This window comes from Felis catus, chromosome C2, assembly GCF_018350175.1.
Source record: "Felis catus isolate Fca126 chromosome C2, F.catus_Fca126_mat1.0, whole genome shotgun sequence".
NCBI lineage: Eukaryota > Metazoa > Chordata > Mammalia > Carnivora > Felidae > Felis > Felis catus.
The window spans coordinates 8436148-8456256 of record NC_058376.1 but is presented as its reverse complement, the minus strand read 5'-3'; the positions used below and the strand labels follow the sequence as shown (position 1 = coordinate 8456256).

At 37.4% G+C, this 20109-nt stretch overlaps 1 protein-coding gene, 1 long non-coding RNA gene and 1 other non-coding gene across 11 annotated transcripts in view; 2 read left to right on the top strand and 1 right to left on the bottom strand.

Annotated features, from left to right (window-relative positions):
* Positions 1-20109, top strand: part of TTC3 (tetratricopeptide repeat domain 3) — a 127935-nt gene that overhangs the window by 54606 nt on the left and 53220 nt on the right. For all 9 annotated transcript variants that reach the window (XM_045036617.1, XM_045036614.1, XM_045036613.1 and 6 more), the window contains 10 exons: positions 2382-2516; positions 3171-3251; positions 5888-6000; positions 9167-9287; positions 11687-11809; positions 12822-12923; positions 14498-14590; positions 15219-15283; positions 16302-16438; positions 18247-18573. In XM_045036617.1, coding sequence (XP_044892552.1) covers positions 2382-2516; positions 3171-3251; positions 5888-6000; positions 9167-9287; positions 11687-11809; positions 12822-12923; positions 14498-14590; positions 15219-15283; positions 16302-16438; positions 18247-18573 — 1297 coding nt within the window. The remainder of the gene's footprint in view (positions 1-2381; positions 2517-3170; positions 3252-5887; positions 6001-9166; positions 9288-11686; positions 11810-12821; positions 12924-14497; positions 14591-15218; positions 15284-16301; positions 16439-18246; positions 18574-20109) is intronic.
* On the bottom strand, positions 1337-19583 carry LOC123379860. Its single transcript, XR_006584796.1, has 2 exons — positions 19211-19583; positions 1337-2779 (listed from the first exon to the last, which is right to left on the bottom strand). It is a non-coding gene; the product is annotated as an uncharacterized LOC123379860 (long non-coding RNA).
* LOC111556510 lies at positions 6815-6920 on the top strand. Its single transcript, XR_002735959.1, has one exon. It is a non-coding gene; the product is annotated as a U6 spliceosomal RNA (small nuclear RNA).

The window sequence follows — 20109 nt, the reverse complement described above, 5'->3', positions numbered from 1 at the left end:
TAAAATAGAATAATGGATTTAAATTTCACTCTTTTTTTTTTTAAAAAAAAATTTTTTTTTCAACGTTTATTTATTTTTGGGACAGAAAGAGACAGAGCATGAACGGGGGAGGGGCAGAGAGAGAGGGAGACACAGAATCGGAAACAGGCTCCAGGCTCTGAGCCATCAGCCCAGAGCCCGACGCGGGGCTCGAACTCCCGGACCACGAGATCGTGACCTGGCTGAAGTCGGACGCTTAACCGACTGCGCCACCCAGGCGCCCCTAAATTTCACTCTTAAAAATGTGTATTAACATGGCATATAATACTTGTCCCAATATGGGGGTCATTTAAAAATTCAATTAACTATTTTAGGTATATATGACAAATATCTTCCAAAAGACTGAAGGAATGAAGCATGTTTCAAGCAGTTTATGAAAACATTTCTAACCAGTTGCATAAAAGCATCTTTAGAATTTCTGGCAGTTAGGGGTGCCTGGGTGGCTCAGTCGGTTGGGTGTCCAGCTTTTGGCTCAAGTCATGATCTCATCATCCATGAGTTCGAGCCCCACATCGGGCTCGGTGCTAACAGCTCACAGCCTGGAGCCTGCTTTGGATTCTGTGTCTCCTTTTCTCTCTGTCCCTCCTACACTCATGATCTGTCTGTCTCTCTCTCTCTCTCTTTCAAAAGTAAATAAAACATTAAAAAAAATTAGAATTTCTGACAGAGATATTAAAATTATGGTTTTTTTCATTGATTTACTGACTCTAGAAACTATGAAAGACTTAAATAGAAGAGACAGCCTGTGAAAGATCAAAGGTGATTTAAATAAATATGGTAGTTATTTTTGAGCCTTCCATTGTTCATTCAACACACTTTTGGTTAGGCCCCTCCCTGTCTGTCCTGAAGAAGGAGAGACATTGGGTATATGGCATTGCAACCCAGCCTGCTCTCATGGAGCTTTTAGTACTCCATGGTCGTTTATTGTATTTACTGAGAGAAACAATTTTTAACAGAAGCATGAGTTAAAAGGGACTATTTTCTAGAATGTGAAAGAGATTAAAATGGAATCAGTACATTCAGGGCTAATAACTAGTATTTGTGGGGATAACACATCATCGTCTATAACTTTTAAAACTCGTATCTTGGGGCACCTGGGTGGCTCAGTCGGTTGAGCATCCGACTTTGGTTCAGGTCATGATCTCGTGATTTGTGGGTTCAAGCTGTGCTGACAGCTCAGAGCCTGGAGCCTGCTTCGGGTTCTGTGTCTCCCTCTCTCTCTGCCCCTCCCCCTCTTGTACTTTCTCTCTCTCTCTCTCAAAAATAAGTAAACATTAAAAAAATAATAAAATTCATATCAACATAAATGTAGCTGTCCTCGAGCTTTTATTAAATACTGTAGCAAATACGAAGTTTATGTGAGAGCTTCTCTGTTCCGTGTGTGTATTCTGGGGGAAAGTTCTCCTTGGACGAAAGCCAGTAGGCAGCTTTTGTTAATTGTGACCAAACTGCTCTTCCCTTTGTGCTTTGTGCAGTGGGCCTCCTTTTGGATCTTTACTGTTAGGAACAGTGAGGAATATTGCACACGTATTTGCATCTTCTGCTTTCCTCAGTGGTGTGCACGTGTTATGTCAAGGAGTGAGGAAGTCTAGGCTTAACCTTGTAGTCTTCTCTCTCTAGTTTTTATGGAACTTTTGTGACAGCTATTGCCATGTAACTAAAACTTGAATTCAGCTTCTATGATGTATGTTCACATATATATCCAAAGGTACCATTTTTTCTCACTTTATTTCAAGGTACATTTATATTTATAGTACTTTTGTTTTTTTTAATTCTTATGCTCTTCCCTTTGCACTTAACCAAATCTCTCCTGATAATTTTATTGCGTTCTGTTCAAGCACATGTTAGGCAGAAGCAGAGCCAAAGATTGAAATAGCCATTTCTTGCTAAGAATTAAGGTTTAATTCTAGAGCACGAGGGCAGTTGTTAAAGTCTGATAGTGATCAGAAAATTGATTTCTTGTTCTTATTTGTCTAATTCTAGTTCCAGCCAAACAGTTACTTAAATTGGTGGCTGGTATTCTCCATTTGTGCTGTTAAAACTTCTGAATGCTGTCTGTTTGGTCTGGAGAAGTGAGCAAGGCTTAGAACCATACAGTGTAAAATGAACCACCCTTTACTGTCAGCAGCAGTAGGAGTATTGAAAATAAGATGGTGAAGTAGTACCTTTAAGTTTTTGCTTTAAAGGTGCCATGTAGAGAAAGTATAACGCATAAAACGTAATTTTGGGGGTTTATGATCAGTTGTAAAATATAAATGCCCTATGATGAACTTTGGCATCTTAAGTTTCAGACGGAACACATATAGCTCTGGATTACTGAAGTAGAATTTCTTCTTTTGCAGGATTTTGCTAATATAATGAAAATGCTGAGAAGCTTAATCCAGGATGGTTACACGGCTTTGCTCGAGCAGCGCTGTCGCAGTGCCGCGCAGGCCTTCACGGAGTTGCTCAATGGTCTAGATCCTCAAAAAATAAAGGTAAAATTTCTGTCTTATAACTGGCTCATCAATGCAGGAGCATTTCAAGTGAATGTAGATGAGAACGAAGCCTTTAAGGTCACTGTATTACTGTACCTTAGACCCACCTGAGATTGCCTGAATCTGCTCCAGGTTGTGAGAAGCCGGTCATGCTCTGATTCAGCCATTATGGTTGCACACATTATACGACCCGGGTTTAGACTCTCTCCTTGCTCTCTACTTGGTGCTCATTAGAACGCTTGGCTTCTCCTCCTGCAAAAGTACTAAATCCAGGTTTTGGACTCACGTTAGTCACATCTTTTCATCCAGAAAGAATTAGCTAGGTGAGTAGTTTATGCAAGATTATAAAAGAGAAAATGTCTTAATTTGTCACTAGTACCCATTTATATGCAAAACAGTATGACTTCAGTTATTCTAATCTGTCACAAACCATGCCTTCAAGGAACTCTGAGATAATGGTTCTGCGTCTTAAATACTTGATTTCAGTATAACTGCACATCTTTGCAAAATATATTTTCTATTTCTGTTTGGTCTTATCCCAATCATAGCAATTAGTGAGATTTTATTACATTTTTTTTCTATTGTGGCTACCAGGTTTGTGCACATTAGGCAAAATTATGTTCAAATTTTTAACTGGAGCATTTTTCTTGACAGCAATTGAACCTGGCCATGATTAACTATGTCTTAGTAGTCTACGGACTTGCTATTTCTCTCCTTGGGATAGGACAGCCGGAGGTAAGATTTGTAACAGAGATGATAAACAGTTAAAATATGCCATTTTAGAAGATATGTGAAAAATAGTTTTGCCACTTCGGTTTATTTCTTTCTGTGTACTTGCTTGATATTTTTTTTTCTGAAATACCTGTTTGTGGTTTTTGTTTTTTTTTTTAAAGAAAAATTAGTTTGTGATCCCATTAGAAAAAAGCTATGCCAGATGACCAGTAGAAATTTACTTTTTACTTGTATAAAAAGTAAAGCACTTGGGGCGCCTGGGTGGCTCAGTTGGTTAAGCGTCCGACTTCAGCTCAGGTCACGATCTCGCAGTCCGTGAGTTCGAGCCCCGTGTCAGGCTCTGGGCTGATGGCTCAGAGCCTGGAACCTGCTTCCAATTCTGTGTCTCCCTCTCTCTCTGCCCCTCCCCCGTTCATGCTCTGTCTCTCTCTGTCTCAAAAATAAACGTTAAAAAAAATTAAAAAAAAAAAAGTAAAGCACCTACTGTATCATTACAGATTTAAGAAACATGTTGAGTGAAAAAGACAAGTTAGAGAACATGACAAACATTGTGATAACCAGTTATGTACAGTTTGGAAAACTTGTGCAACAATAGTAGATATTGTTTATGACTATTTCTGCCTTTTGTAAAGGTAAAAAAAAAAAAACACTGGCTAGCCCTACATCAAGTTTGAGATAATGGTTGCATTTAGTGATGGAAGGAAGGAATGGCCTTGGGGAGATTAAGAAAGGAGAGTTCAACTTTGTGTTAAGTTCTCTTAGTTCTGGCTACTAAGTATTTGGGTATTTTATTATCTTCTGGAGCACAGGCTTCCCTTAAGCACATAGAATCAGTGTATAGGTGTGAGCACACATGGTTTTCATTATTCATGGTCCTTCAGTGCTCTCCTGCAAAGTTTCCTTAACTGCAGTGCACGCAGCATTATACAGTTGACTCTTGAACAACATGGTTTTGAACTGCATGGGTCCACTTACACGTGGATTTTTTTGAAAAATATAGTATAGTACTGTGAATATATTTTCTCTTATGATTTTCTTTTCTGTAGCTTACTTTATTATAAGGATGCAGTATATAATACATATAACATACAAAATACGTGTTGATCAGTGGTTTATGTTATAGGCGAGGCTTCCAGTCGACAGTAGAGACTTAGTAATTAGGTTTTTGGGGAATCAAAAGTTACACTTGGATTTTTAATTGCATGGGACACTTATGACCCCTGCATTTTTCAAGAGTCAACTGTACTTTGCTTTCCATGGTTTTTAGTTTTCAATAAAAGCCAAAATTTCAAAATTGCTGTAGAATTACCTCAGGTATAATATATCCTTTCTATCAACTTGGGCTCCAAGCTTCCTTGGCTGAGTGAAGCCCTGCCTGCTACCTAATAAGGATCAAGTCATCTTTTATGTTCCACTCTCACAGTGGTCCAGCGTCTGAGGTTCATTTTCCTTGTTACATGCTTGTTTCCTTATTATTTTTGTTTTGTTTTTAATGTTTATTTTTGAGAGAGAGAGATTGATTGAGGGTGGGGGAGGGGCAGAGAGACTTTCAAGCAGGCTCTACACTGTCAGCTCAGAGCCTGACGTGGAGCTCGAACTCACAGACAGATCATGATGTGAGCTGAAATCAAGAGTCGGACACCCAGGCACCCTGCCTTCTTTCCTTGTTCTTGATGTGACAGATGAGTATCTTCTATTAGGGCCTGTGTAATTCTCTTTTCTAATAGATTGTTGGAGATAGGACTTTATGATCTCAATTCTTCTATTCTTGGCAGAGTGATAATATCTTAACCATGTTTTGCTTTATCAAAATTGAAGAAATAGTTCACTACATTTGTGATTTCCTTTGAATTAATGAGACTGATTGAAAAAAACAAACCAGACACAATAGAACGTGGACATTTAAAAGAATATCATCACTCAGGGTAGCCCCAGAAGTAAGCAGTGTATTTACTCCAGGAGAGCTCTTGCTTAAAACATTTTTGGAATGCCTCCTTTGGAACTGGCCTCAAAGCTTTAATGAACTCCCATTTTGTAGTGACATTTCCTTTTTCACCCACAATGGGGTTACCAGGACTGCCTTGAGCTAAGTGTCTTTTGGATTTTTTCGAAAACAAAATTCAAAGCGTAGAAGTTTTCCATTGTTGGGAATTTTCAGAAGAATGTACTCTAAGTTCTATAAAGCTTTTGCTATTTTTAAGACTATCTTTCTTATGCCACAAAACATTGTGGTAACATCATTGGAGTGCCAGCGGAGCAGCACTTACTAGGAGATAGGTCATGGTGTGTTTGCATCCAGTCAGTCTTTATACCATGAACTCATACCTTTTAGTTTTAGCCAGCACATACTGGGCCCTCTGTGTGTGTGTTAGTAAATGCTCATTTGGTTGGTTGTCTGATGTGTCCCGCACCCATGTTTCATTCTGAAGCTGGATCACTTTCGTTGTGTCTCTGAGTATCCTATGATCAAAATTTGTATGTTTGCTAAGAAAATAAAATGCCGAAGGCGTGATTTTGCCATAGAAATTTTTGGATATACAGTTTGTAATACTACACAAAAAGAATCAACCTTCAGATAAAATCTGTTCTAGCCTTTCTTTTGTAGTGTTAAGTGATCATTGTTTTTATTGCTACTGAAGGAATTATCTGAAGCTGAAAACCAGTTTAAGAGGATGATTGAACACTATCCCAATGAGGGACTTGATTGCTTGGCCTACTGTGGAATTGGAAAAGTATATTTGAAAAAGAACAGGTTAGTAGGAATTGCACTTTTTTATGCTCAGGGTGGATAACTCATTTGAAGTCTAAGGTGGTGGTGGTCCCTTTTCTGGAATTATATTGTTATTTTCTCTGTGGCATACTATCATAATTATGTTTGCTTGGAGGAGCAGCATTTCTGTATCAATATTAATTATTAATTGAGTATGACCAGTCAGTTCAGCACCTAATGCTTCCTTTTTTTGAATCTTATAAGAACGTTTGAAATAAGGTAATGTGACACAAAAGATTGTATTTTTTTTTTTGTTAGTATATGTCACTTACAAATGGTGACTGAATTGATATAAGTTAATGCTATATAAGTCTGATTATATGATTTTTTTGGTTACCAAAATACCTGTTTCCACCAAGAGCCCGTATAAATATGGTTTTAATATAAGATATACATCTGTTCAAAGACATCATGAGTTAGAAATAAAAATTTGTTCTCTGAACTTACTCTATAGTTCGAATCATTTTTTTGTTTTAAGTTTATTTATTTTGAGAGAGATAGAGTGTGAGTGGGGGAGAGAGGGAGAGAGAGAATCCCAAGCAGGCTCTATGCTGTCAGCTCGGAGCCTGACTGGGGACTCGAACCCACAAACTGTGAGATCATGACCTGAACTGGAACCAAGAGTCTTTGGACGCTCAACCAACTGAGCCACCCAGCTGTCCCTATAGTTGGAATCCATACTCAAAGTTTAATATGTAGTTGTTCTCCAAATGTTTCTTATCTTATCTTCCCAAATTGCTATATGACCCTTTGGGAATAGGATTATGCATTGGGCTTTAAAAAAGCTCTCTGTTCAGTACTTGCTTGCACAGCACATAGACTAAAATTGGAATGATACAGAGAAGATTAGCATGGCCCCTGCACAAGGATGCACACAAATTTGTGAAGTGTTCCATATTTTTGGCACAATAAAGCAGTATAATTAACTGTAAAATAACAGTAACAAAAAGAAAATCCAAAATTTCCTGTTCTACACTTGCACTCAGTATAATCGTAGGTATGTTAGATTACTTTATGAAGAAATAATTGTTGACTAATTGAATAGCATTCATAGCTTTTAATTATTCTTACATTTTAATCTGTCTTTTGAGGGGAAATTTTATCAGGCCTTTGGTACTCTTGGAAGCCCACTCTGGGAGTGTGCTTAGGACTTCTTTTATATGTTTTTAAAGATTAAAGAAAGTCCTTTAACTTCCCAAAGTTAAGTTCCTGTGACCAGGCCGATTTATATAAAAATCAGGTAGAGGGAGGGGAAGTGAGGGTTTAGCAATCATCTGTGTAGTAATAGCAAGTGAAGTTAATTTCAAAGTTTAGCATAAATTGTTTAGGATATACCCTTTTTATTTTTATTTTTTAAGTTTGTTTATTTAGTTTTGTTTTTTTTTTTTTTTTTTTTTTTTTTTTTTTTTTTTTTGAGAGAGAGAACATGAGCAGGGAAGGGGCAGAGAGAGGGAGAGAGAAGTCCCAAGCAGGATTTGTGCTGGCAGCGTAGAGCCTGACATGGGTCTCGATCTCACAAACCGTGAGATCAGGACCTGAAGCCAAAATCAAGAGTCAGACACTTAGCCAACTGAGCCACCCAGGTGCCTTTAGGATATACCCTTTTAAAAAAAAATTTTTTTTTTAACGTTTATTTATTTTTGAGACAGAGAGACACAGAGCATGAACGGGGGAGGGTCAGAGAGAGAGGGAGACACAGAATCCGAAACAGGCTCCAGGCTCTGAGCGGGTCAGCACAGAGCCCGATGTGGGGCTCGAACTCACGGACCACGAGATCATGACCTGAGCCGAAGTCGGCCCCCCAACCGACTGAGCCACCCAGGCGCCCCAGGATATACCCTTTTTAATGCAGTGGTCATATGCAGTTATTCACAAGATCTAGGAATAGATCTTAATGTGTAATATCATGGGAATTATGATAAATGATAAAGTCTTTGCCATTTTGAAAAGCATTTACATTTTTATTTCAAAATAATCTGGTGTGGGGTTCAATGTCTAATATGCTGGTTGTTTGCTGTTGTGATACGCAGTTTCTGGTAAAAGTTCTGTGAACTGTCTTACGGTGGATGGTGAATTTTCTGCAGGTGAATTTTTCTTCCCCATAGGCAAAAAAAAAAAAAAAGGTTCTTAAATTGGGCAATCATTTCAAGATTGGAGAAAGCAGGAAAACTTTGTTCTCTAGTCTCAAGAGAATTATAAAGACTTGGTTAACTTTATAATCCAATATTTTAGTATTCTTTTGCTGAATGGACTATGGAAATCGATTGACATTTTTTAAAAACATAAACCATAACTAAATCATTTCATATAGTTAAAAGTTTACATACACATTTGTTCTTTTAAAATACTGCTTTATGGTTGAAGATGTCTAGCATACACAGTCTCTTTAGAATTTTTTCAGAAGAGCGATTTTTACTATAGATGTCCTAATAGAGTTAAAAAAAAAAAAGTATTTATGATTGATTAATTTAAATGAAGGGTTGCCATTTCTCTACAGGAATCTAACTTATTAGTAAACAAAACAAATAAAGATGGAACAACCAAATTGTTCAGTTTTCTGTTTTAATTGTTGGAAACTTAAAAAAAAATTTTTTTAATGCTTATTCATTTTTGAGAGAGAGAGAGAGAGAGAGGGAGACACAGAATCCAAGGCAGGCTCCAGACTCTGAGCTGTCAGCACAGAGCCCAGCGCGGTGCTTGAACTCACGAACTGTGCGATCATGACCTGAGCTGAAGTTGGACACTTAACCGACTGAGCCACCCAGGCACTCCTAATTGTTGGAAACTTTAATAAATTACAACTTTAAAAGGACTAGTGTGCACCTACCACAATAAAGCCAGTGTCCAGGCAGATTTGTGTTTTAATTTATATTACTTTTATAGTAAGCAATGGTAATGCTTTTCTAAAAAGTTTTTATTTTAATTGCAGTTAGTTAACCTATAGTATTATATTAGTTTCAGGTGTACAATAATAGTGATTCAACATGCCTGTGTTTTTTAAAGAAAATATAGGTTGTATTGAATATTTCTCTACAGTGATTTATCAGATGTATTCTTAGTAAACTTGAAATCTCTGTGACTTTTATGTGGGGAATGAAAATTCTTATCACAGCTTTAATATCTTCTTTCTTCATAATTCTGACTTTAGATTTCTAGAAGCTCTTAATCATTTTGAGAAAGCAAGAACCTTGATTTGTCGCCTTCCTGGAGTGTTAACTTGGCCCACAAGTAATGTGATTATTGAAGAGACTCAACCAGGGAAAATAAAGGTAACCATTGATTTTTGCAGAGAACTTCTAACTAACTCTAAAGAGCTTCTAACTGCAAAAACTAATTTGCACTGACTGACCCAGGTATCAGGAGACAAAAAGGTAGGGACACCCTGTCCTCAGCATCCCCACATGTATTTCCCCTTTAAAGACTAGTGAGAATCACTAACATCTGTTAACTGTTTCCTATGTGCCGGTCACACAACTTGCATTTATCATACCTTTAATCTGTACAGCAACCCTGCAAGATGAGTACTAGGAATATTCTTATTTTACTGTAGATTAAGTTAGGGAGGTTAAATGATGATCTCCAGGTTAAACAGCTAGGAAATGGTGGAGCTGGGACTTGAATCTCGGCATTCTGACTTGAGAGTATGCATTATTATTTTTTTTTAAGTTACTTATTTTGAGAGAGACAGAGACCATGTGAGTGGGGGAGGGGCAGAGTGAGAGGAAGAGAGATATAATCCCAAATAGGCTCTGGGCTGTGTGGGGCTGGAACCCACAAAGCCATGAGATCATGGCCTGAGCTGAAACCAAGAATCAGATGCTTAACCAGCTGAACCACCCAGGTGCCCTGAGATCATGCGTTATTAAGGAGTATGACTCACTGGTTATACTTAGGGAAAGGTATAGCATCATGGTTTCATCATGGTGACTATAGTTATTAAGATGGTACTTGAGGACTTAGAAAATAAATTTAGTCTCATATCCAGAGGCATAGAATGCTTTGCTACTTCTGAAAAGACTAAGTTACGTGTGGATTGACTAGAATAGGCCTTTACTTGTGGAGAGCTTGGCATGTGTGCAGAACTTGGCTTTTGGCTGAAGCTTTTAAAAGCACAGGGGTCAACTCTTACAACTCAATAATAAAAAGACAATCCAATTAAAAGTAGCCATCATACTGGAATTTAAAAAAATAATAAAAAGTAGCCAAAGGATCTGAATACCTCTATCTGCCAAACATTTCTACAGATAGCCAGTAAGCATGTGAAAGATGTTCAACACCATTAGCAATCTGAGAAATGCAAATTAAGACCATAGTGAAGATAGTGAAGTACTTCACACACTCGGATGGCTGTATTCAAGAAGGAAGACAAGTGTTTATAAGATGTGGAGAAATCAGAACCCCCATACGTTGCTGGGGGACATGTAAAATGCTCTGGCAGCTTCTAAGTAGGTTGAAGATAGAGTAACCACATGACCCAGTAGTTTCACTTCTGGGGATATACAGAGAAAGGAAATCATATACTCTCACAAAAATGTGTACATAAATGTTTATTAGCAGTATTATTCATAATAGTGAGAAAGTGGAAACAGCTCAAGTGTCCATCAACTGATGAATAATAGTTAAATCAAACCATTCATAAACCATTCATAAAATTGTATAGTGGTCCTCCCATAAAATTGAGTATTATTTGACCATAAGGAGTAATGAAGTACAGATAAGTACTACCGCATGGATGAACCTTGAAAACATGCTAAGTAAAGGAAGCCAGACACAAAAGATTGCGTATTTTAGGATTCTATTCATCTAAAATTTCCAGAATAGGCAAATCTATATTTCGAGACAGCAAGTAGATCAGTAGTTACCAGGGGCTGGAGGAGTAGGGGGAAATGGGGAGGGGCTGCCAATTTGTAGGGGCTGGGGGAGTAGGGGGAAATGGGGAGGGATGGGGTTTTTGGTTGGGTGATAAATCCGTTCTAACTTTAGACTGAGGCAGTGGTTGTGCAACCCTGTGGACATACTGAAAGCCCCTGAACCATACACATTTTAAACGTGGGGATTGTATCCTATGTGAATTATATCTCAACGAAACTGTTGAAAAAAAAAAATCATCGAATGTTCTCTTTGTAGTAAATTGGGATGGAGACAGAGGAGCTATTGATAACAGAAAGCCAACGCTGGAAGCATGGCCCAGGTCTCTTGGGGCGTCAGTGGCAGTGGGGTAATTCTCCAGGGAATGCACAAGATGCTTGAGGGTGATAGGATCCCAGGTGATGTGCCTCTGGCAAGGAGGAGCAGGGGAGATTCCTCAGGGTTATTCTGCCTCCTCTGACCCCCTCTGACTGCCTAAAGGACACTTGAAGAGCTAACCTTGTAAAATGAGCCTTGATGATAATAACACAGGATAAGATTTTGATTCTGACATTGAAATTCTGAAACTTTTGTTCAGTCTTTTTTTTTTTTTTTTTTTTGACTCTATCTCTGGGTATATCTCAGCCTCCTTCTGAAAGGAAAAACTTTAAAAGTTATATGTAGTTTATTCTTTGCTAAAAAACATTTAGTCATTCCTATGCTGAAAATGTTTTGATGGCAAGAGGTTATTGAAATCATAAGGACTTTCATTGACAAATTAGTGTTGTTATAATATTATTTTTGTTTATTTTTGTTTTAGATGCTGTTAGAGAAGTTTATTGAAGAATGCAGGTTCCCTCCAGTGCCAGATGCCATTTGTTGCTATCAGAAGTGCCGTGGATATTCTAAAATCCAGATATATATAACTGATCCAGACTTTAAGGTACATAATGAACATACGGTAGGACAGTAACTTGCAGAATTAGGCCTTAAAATGGATTCAAAACAGATTCTGTAATTGGAGGTACCTAAGTTCTCTGGCTTGTCAGCAGTTTTATGTCCTCTTGTCTGTACCCCATCCCCTGGACTTCTTAGGTCTATATCATCTCACATGGGGACCCAGAGCCAGTCACTAAAGAAACTCTGAGGGCAGGGAGTGACCTGAGAAGGCAGGCTAGCTAAGTCTATTTCAGCTTTCTAGCCACTGTTCATGTTCTTTAGGAACACTGGAAAGAAAATGAGGTTGTTACCTCTGATTTGTTGCAATTCTAATTTCTTGTAAAATTTGAGTCTAAGAATCTAAGGGCCATTGTGACCACTGAATTCACTCCTAGAGACCTAAATCAGAAACCAAATCTGGCACTTAAGGTTACTTGGCTTTACTTTATTCAAGACAGTAGCTGCCCACTGTTCCTGGTTAGTAGATCAGGTGAATACTGTTTATACAATATTTGGTATTATAAAGAATAATGCAACTATATGCTATGGAAATGAATATGCCAGTCAAGTTCTCTGTCTCTAGCACTAGGCATTTTGGGGTATAAAAAGATTGTACTGGGCGCCTGGGTGGCGCAGTCGGTTAAGCGTCCGACTTCAGCCAGGTCACGATCTCGCGGTTCGTGAGTTTGAGCCCTGCGTCAGGCTCTGGGCTGATGGCTCAGAGCCTGGAGCCTGTTTCCGATTCTGTGTCTCCCTCTCTCTCTGCCCCTCCCCCGTTCATGCTCTGTCTCTCTCTGTCCCAAAAACAATAAATAAAACGTTGAAAAAAAAAATTAAAAAAAAAAAAAAAGATTGTACTTCCCTAGGAGAGAATGTGATGTCTAGTTATGTTTGCCAGGTGAACGCAGACAGCTCTCTCTTTTATCTTAATATGTGTGTTGTGATTGTGAGGGAGAGTGTGTGTGTGTGTGTAGACATCTTTAAAATGTATATTAAAAATTGTTTTAAACCCCTAGGGTTTTATACGAATCAGCTGCTGCCAGTACTGTAAAATAGAATTTCACATGAACTGTTGGAAGAAATTGAAAACAACAACTTTTAATGATAAAATTGACAAGGTAAGTTCACAAAATAGCTTGGAACTTTTAGTATGTCTGTTGTATGTTGATTTTTTTCCCCTGAGAATCTTCAGAAAAAAACTTTAAGTGAATATAAATTCCTTTCTGTGTTGTTTTTTTTTTTTTAATTTCTTAAAATATTTATTTTTGAGAGAGAGAGAGAGAGAGAGCCTGCGTGTGTGTGAGGGGGAGAGGGACAGAGATAAAGAGAGACAGAATCCGAAGCAGGCTCGGGGCTCTGAGCTGTGAGCATAGAGCCCAGTGCAGGGCTTGAACTCAAGAGCCGTGAGATCATGACCTGAGCCGAAGTCGGGCACCTAACTGACTGAGCCATCCAGGCACCCCCCTTTCTGTGCATTCTAAACATAACTAAAAGTTTTAAATTATTATTCGAATGATAAAGTAGAAAATCAGTTTTTGTTGTTACTTTATACTGGTATAAAGGCAATAGCCATAGAGACCTTTAATAAACTGTTTAACCAGTTTTTACATTGGGAATGTTATGGTTAAAAATAAAAATTTAAATGTCTAATGTTAACATTCTGATGTAGAATTGGGGTTTCAGATTTTTTATTTTCTACCAAAATGTAATGGGATAATTTGTGCTAAGCAATCAACTTAAATTTGGTACTCCTGCTTCTTTTTGTGGTTTTTCTTAATTAGCAAGGTTATAATGTTAATTACCATTAGCTAGGTGTACTTTGAAAGAAGGCACAGTTTTGTAATCTAATTTGCATTCATAGAATTTGTTTCTGATTCAATAAGCTATTGACTTAAAAAAAAAACGTTTTCTACACTGCTTAGCCTCATGTAATCCCCTCTTGTTGGGGAAAAGAGTAAGGTGCTTGTGTGGTGTCTTCTTAGCAAGAGGAATTATTCAAGTTTGGTAGAAATAAATGCTCACATTTTATGCAGTTTCACATAGTTAAGTAATGATACAATGATATGAACAAATAACTGTTGCCGTTGAATCACTTTTGCTGTGTCTTACATTAACTGAGTTTCTCTAGTTACACAATGCTCCCTTAGTGGTCTTAACCATGCCTGTGGGTTGAAATACACTCTGTCAATTAGTCCTCTTTCACTAGGATGTATTAAAGTAATACACAATGCAAGTATCTCGTAATTTACAATAAGAAGAGTTCATTTCTTGCTGACATTGATTGTCCTAAAGTTGTGCAAGTTGTTGCCAGAGTTGGGCTGTAGCATCTCCAGTCTACGTAGCTGTATTGTTTCTGAGTTGAGGTTGAAGAGTGACTGGAACGTGTTCTTGTGGCAGAGGGTGAAGAGGAATAGCCAGTTCATTCGGTGTTTCTTACAGCTTTCGCGTGGACATAGTGTACGTTATGTCAGCTCACCTTGCATTGACCAAAGCAAGTCATGTGGTCAGCCCTACAGCTGGAAGTATATTCCTTCTATAAGGGAGGCTCCGAAAATCGGAAGACAATGGGCAGGGACTTTCAGTGCCTCCCTAAAGGAAGTTTCTGATGTATCTTGACTATTTCTGATGATTAAAATGGTATGCATCTATAGATTTATGCAGAGATATAGCACTTGTTTTTTTAATCAAATAGGATTTTCTGCAAGGAATTTGTCTTACCCCTGACTGTGAAGGAATCATTTCTAAGATTATCATTTTCAGCAGTGGTGGTCAAGTTAAATGTGAAGTAAGTATCTAATAAGGGGAAAATATTACCAAATTGTTAATCAAAACATTTACACCTTTTAAAATATGATTTAAGTTTGTAGAAGTTGTACAGTCTTATGTTTTCCAGGAAAAAAAAGTTATTTAAGAAAATATAGGAAATTTTAGGATGTGAGAATATACCTTTGCAATGAAGGATTCTCACGTTCTTTAATTTCCTAAAAGAGGAGACTTTTGACATTTCAGTTCTACAGTTTGAACTCTTTGATAATCTTGTTTCCTTAATCCTCAGTAAACTTTTGGGTATTAACAAGGGTGGGGTTCTTAGGGAGGGGGAAGAGTTTCAAAGGATTACCTTTCACTTCACAATATGGAGGGTTATGGGTTGTTCTCATGGTATTTGTAGTTTATTTGATCTGCTCACTCTTAATTTTTTTTAAGCTTCCTAAGGTGTGTCTACTCTTTTGTTCCTCTTTTCAGTAAATTGTTTTGCTAAAATTTTCTGGGCTTTTGTCTGGGTCAGAGCATCACCACTGTTCTCTATCAAATTGAACATTGCGGGTGCTTCTGAAATGCTTGTTGCTTGTGGTTTTGTGCTTTATGTCATGGGAGTATGAGACAAATTTTGGATGTCTTTGTTTTATTTCAAGTTTGAACACAAGGTCATAAAAGAAAAGGTTCCTCCAAGACCTATTCTGAAACAGAAATGTTCTAGGTAAGATTTTTAACAATCAATTGGTAGTTTAATGATGTCTATTAGAATGTAATTCTGTTAAATGCAGATTTCTGAATTATGCTGTGTTTTAAATTGGCTGTGTACACATACCCAAGTAAGTGGTGTTTAAATGAATTTTGTGGATATTTAAAACTTGAAAAGAGAACTAGCCTAGAATGGTTAAATATCAAAAGCTTGAGTAAGAAACATTATTTGAATTTTAAGTAAAATTATGACATTTGATGCTGTGAAATGATGTTTGATTAGTAGATTTGGCATTTAGATAAAAATTATACACTTAGCTCTCAGTTGTTTAAACTTTAATTCCAAAAGCATTTTTCTTTTTTTATCTCTCTTCAGCAAATATTTTTGAACCAATGACTATTTCTAACCCTAAAAAACTCAATATACTGTCAGAATTATTCACTTCTCTCTATATATGTTGTTTAGATCAAATAATTCCAGTGCTTTTTCTTTTTCTTTTTGGTCCTGCTTCTTGTTTTCCATTCTAAGAAGTGATTTTTTTCATCGTTTGTGACCAAGAAAAAGCAAAAGATGAACAGAAATATTTGTTGAAGAGAATTCTTTGTAAACCATATCAACCAAATTCCAATGTTGTGGGCTATCATTAGGATGTGAAAATAATATTTTACTGTGGAATCTTTCTTTGAAATGAGTGTACATATGCATTCTCTTACAGAGTAATTTTTACTATTTCTGTTTACCCTAAGCAGTAACTTATATACATGGTAATAACATTTGTATAACCTATACATGCCAGCCTTAATTATAAATCACTCAGTCATTGAATTCTTGTTTTCATGACACAAGTACCCTAATTTTAACTGAACACGTGTCAACAGTTTTTGATATTGAACAGAAGATGCAGGCCAAGTTCTAAATTCAGAGGGCAAATTCTAACTTACTGCTTGGAGAATGGTTTCTGTAATAGGCAAAGGAAATAGTTAATTGAGTTTATAACAAAGGTGGATTACCACTAACTGTAAATGCTTATCAGCCTAGAGAAGCTAAGACTGAAAGAAGACAAAAAATTGAAGAGAAAGCTCCAAAAAAAAGAAGCAAAAAAATTAGCACAAGAAAGGATGGAAGAGGACTTAAGGGAAAGTAATCTGCCCAAAACTGAAGAGCAGAAAGGTATGCTGAAGTCCAAGGCATGATGAGAATAATATATTCTTGCTTAATATGTCCGTCTTACTGGGCATTGTGTTGCTACCGAATTGAAATTAAGAGTTCAGTTAGTATGTTAATACCGTCACTTTCTTGTGTTGCTCTAGATGGGGAGAAGTTGGTGTAAAGAGCACTGAATTTGGAAGCAGTACATAGGGATTCAAAATCCTAGTACACAGGGATAGCGGTACACTAACATGGGGCAGAATCTGTGTCCATGTCCTCATCTCCAAAGTGACGGTGGAAATAATAGCTGACATGCATATTCTGTGTTTAGCAATGCTCTGAACCCTACTGTGCAGATATATGTGAATGTTGAATGTGAATTAGCTGAATGTGGAATTAGTTGAATGTGAAATAATGTTGAGTTCAAATAAAGAAACCGTTCATAAAAGATCGATAGAGATAACCTAACCCAGCCTTCTGTTTTACGTTCATCTTGTCATTATTCCCTGATCTACATGGGAATGTCTCAGTTGTTATACTGTTCCTGTGAGTATATTTACTTTCAGACTTTTTTCTTTTTAAACACTTTTTTAAGTTGATTTATTTATTTTGGGAGAGACCGAGACAACGCGAGTGGGGGTGGGACAGAGAGGGAGGGAGACAAGAAGAATGCCAAGCAGGCTCTGTGCTGTCTGCGCAGAACCCAATGTGGGACTTGAGCTCATAAAACTGTGAGATTATGACCGGAGCCGAAACCAAGAGTCTGAAGCTTAACCAACTGAGCCACCCAGGCACCAAGTTTTTTTCTTAATTAAGGTTTTTTTTTAAATTGAGGAATAGATGATGTAACATTGTATTAGTTTTAGGTGTACAACATGATGTATATATGGCATATTTGTATATATTGCAAAATGATCACCATAGACCTATTAACTTCCATCACCATACATAGTTACAGAAATTTTTTTCTCATGACTAGAACTTTCAAGATCCACTCTTCTAGTAGCTACTTTCAAATGTGCAATACAGTGTTATTAACTGTAATCACCATGCTGTACATTACATCCCCAGGACTACTTTCAGTTTTCAGCTGAAGGAAGTTAATCTTTCTTGTTTTCTACTGTGATGGCTGTTCCCAAAATGAAATATTTCCTCTTGTTTTTATGTTTTATTTAGTATTCCATTAATGTTTCACCAGTCAATCAAAATTATCTTTTCTACTGTAAAAGTCTTTGGTGAATGTGTTTTAATTTTGCATGCTTCAAGGGGCTAAATGGCCCTCTGTAAGGGAGATGCCTGGGTTGGGAACATGAACTCTGAGAAATTTTCTGAGAACTTTTCCAGCTTGGAATCAACAACTCCATGGGATCCTGTGATTTAGGATCCAATAATAAGATGAAAAACCTAACAGTAACTACCAAATATTAATTGAATTCAACTGAATAAATGATCCCTTCAACTCCAGAAAACACTTTTTGCATTCTTAGTGATTAAACATAGTTATTGAATGTAAATGTTGATGAGGCTGGGTTAAGATTGTTGAGGAAAGTAACCCTATTTTGGAGGAACTGAGTTTTTCGATGTTACATGAGTGATACAGAGTGAAGGAGTACTTAACTTCTGATGTGTTTGGTTTAATGTGACTGTGTTTTCAAACATTTTGCTAAGCAATTATTTTCCAAATTTCTTGAGTTTATTTAAAACATTAAGAATCCCTCTGAACCGTACTTTATGTTATTATGTAATGTTATATTATTTCTTTCTCAGTTTATATCTTTGCAAATTGGCCCCGTTGCTTACTTTAACTGACCACTTTTCTTTATCCTTAGAAACTGTAGACAGTGTTCAGAGTTGCCAGTTCCTTGATGACAGAATTCTGCAGTGCATAAAGCAGTATGCTGACAAGATAAAATCTGGTATTCTGAACACTTCCAAGCTTCTCAAAGAATTGCTTTCTTGGAAGGTTTTAAGCACAGAAGACTACACAACCTGTTTTTCTAGCAGAAATTTTCTAAATGAAGCGGTGGACTATGTCATTCGTCACTTGATTCAAGAGAAGAACAGAGTAAAGACCAGGATATTTCTGCATGTTTTGAGCGAGCTTAAAGAAGTGGAGCCCAAATTAGCTGCCTGGATCCAGAAACTGAACAGCTTTGGTAATGCCATTGAACTCGAGGGCTGCTGTTTATTAGTAGGAAGGCTGGATATCTGCCTCTGAACCCTCTTTTTTTCTATCATCATATATGATTTTTTTAAATGTAGGACCACAAATTGGTTAAAAGTACTGTTTCCTCCCAATTCACAATTTAGGTTATTTTATAGATAGGTTACGGTTATAGATAAGTTACCTTTTCAAAAGGTGTAAACACAAGAAAGTTCAGTCACTTAGAAAATCCAGTCCTATATTTTGCTACTATTTGTAAATGTGTAAACCACGTGAATAGTAGGCACAGTCATGGGTAAATAGCACCCCCCCAGGCAGCTGTCCGAGTGCCCTCTGGGACCGTGCAGTTCTGTAGACAGATTCCTTAGAAAACTTAGAGGAAAGAATGGATGGAACTAATTGCTTAGGATCACCGAGGGCAATCCGTATCTAAAGATCATGAGAAAAATTCTCTGAGGTTGAATCATAGGATTATAAAACTCTGCTACTACTGTTCCTGATTTTCCTAATTTGGTTGAGGAAGACCCTCTCCTCCCCCCAAGCAGCCCAAGGCTATGCGGGGACCTCAGAAAGCAGCTGCAGATAGAGTTGTTGTCTAACACTAGATTGAGAGTTTTCTGGGTACCTACCAGGGCACTGTTTACCTTGGTGACCGTGATGGCAACTGGCCTCAAATGGTAGATGACTCCGTTGGCAGCAGTTGGATACAAGGCCAGTAGGAGACATAGCAGGACAGTCCAAAGAGTGAGCCTGCCAGGCCTCTGCAAGTCACACGGATCTGCTGGAGTTTTTAGGGACAGGGAGCTGTTAGAATTCTAGAGTTTGGGGGAGTGTATTGATAAATTTCTGTCAGTGGAAACAAAGTAGGATAGAAGCAAGCTCAGCATAGTTGATAGCTAAGTGTTGCTGCTTTGAGCATAGGTCTGCATGGGTTTCTGGTCCCAGAAAATCACTCTTAAGTGATCAGGTTGTCATTAGCATCTACTAACAATCAAATAATAAATTACAATGTTATTCTCACTTTAATCTGCTTTGGAAGATAGGCTCAGGAGAAGTAGGCTTTCTGGTTATGTTTACCTGGGCAAGAGTGCCTGCCATTGTTGCTTTGGGTAAACTAGAGCATTTGAGACTTACAGTTCACTGATGGAAATATTAATGTGGCCTTTTGATATAATTCACATTTATTCTGAAGATTAAAGTATCATTTTAATAAGTATATATGCATAGTATTTAAAATTGTTTCTATTTAAATTACTTCAGGCATGTTAATTAAAGTAAGGTTGTACTATAACCCTGATGTAAAACTCATATATATTTAAGGCAAGTAATTTCCAATTCTTGGAATTTTACTTCTCAACAAAAGTCTATACTGTGGAGTCACATCATGTGCGTATTTAACATGAGAGGTCAGGTCACATGCAGGGTGTGGGAAGAGGTTAACATTTTAATACTAGAAGCCATCTCGTGCCTTCCCTTCAGTGAGCACATTTTGCATGCATCATGACCACTGCAAGGTAACTATTTCATC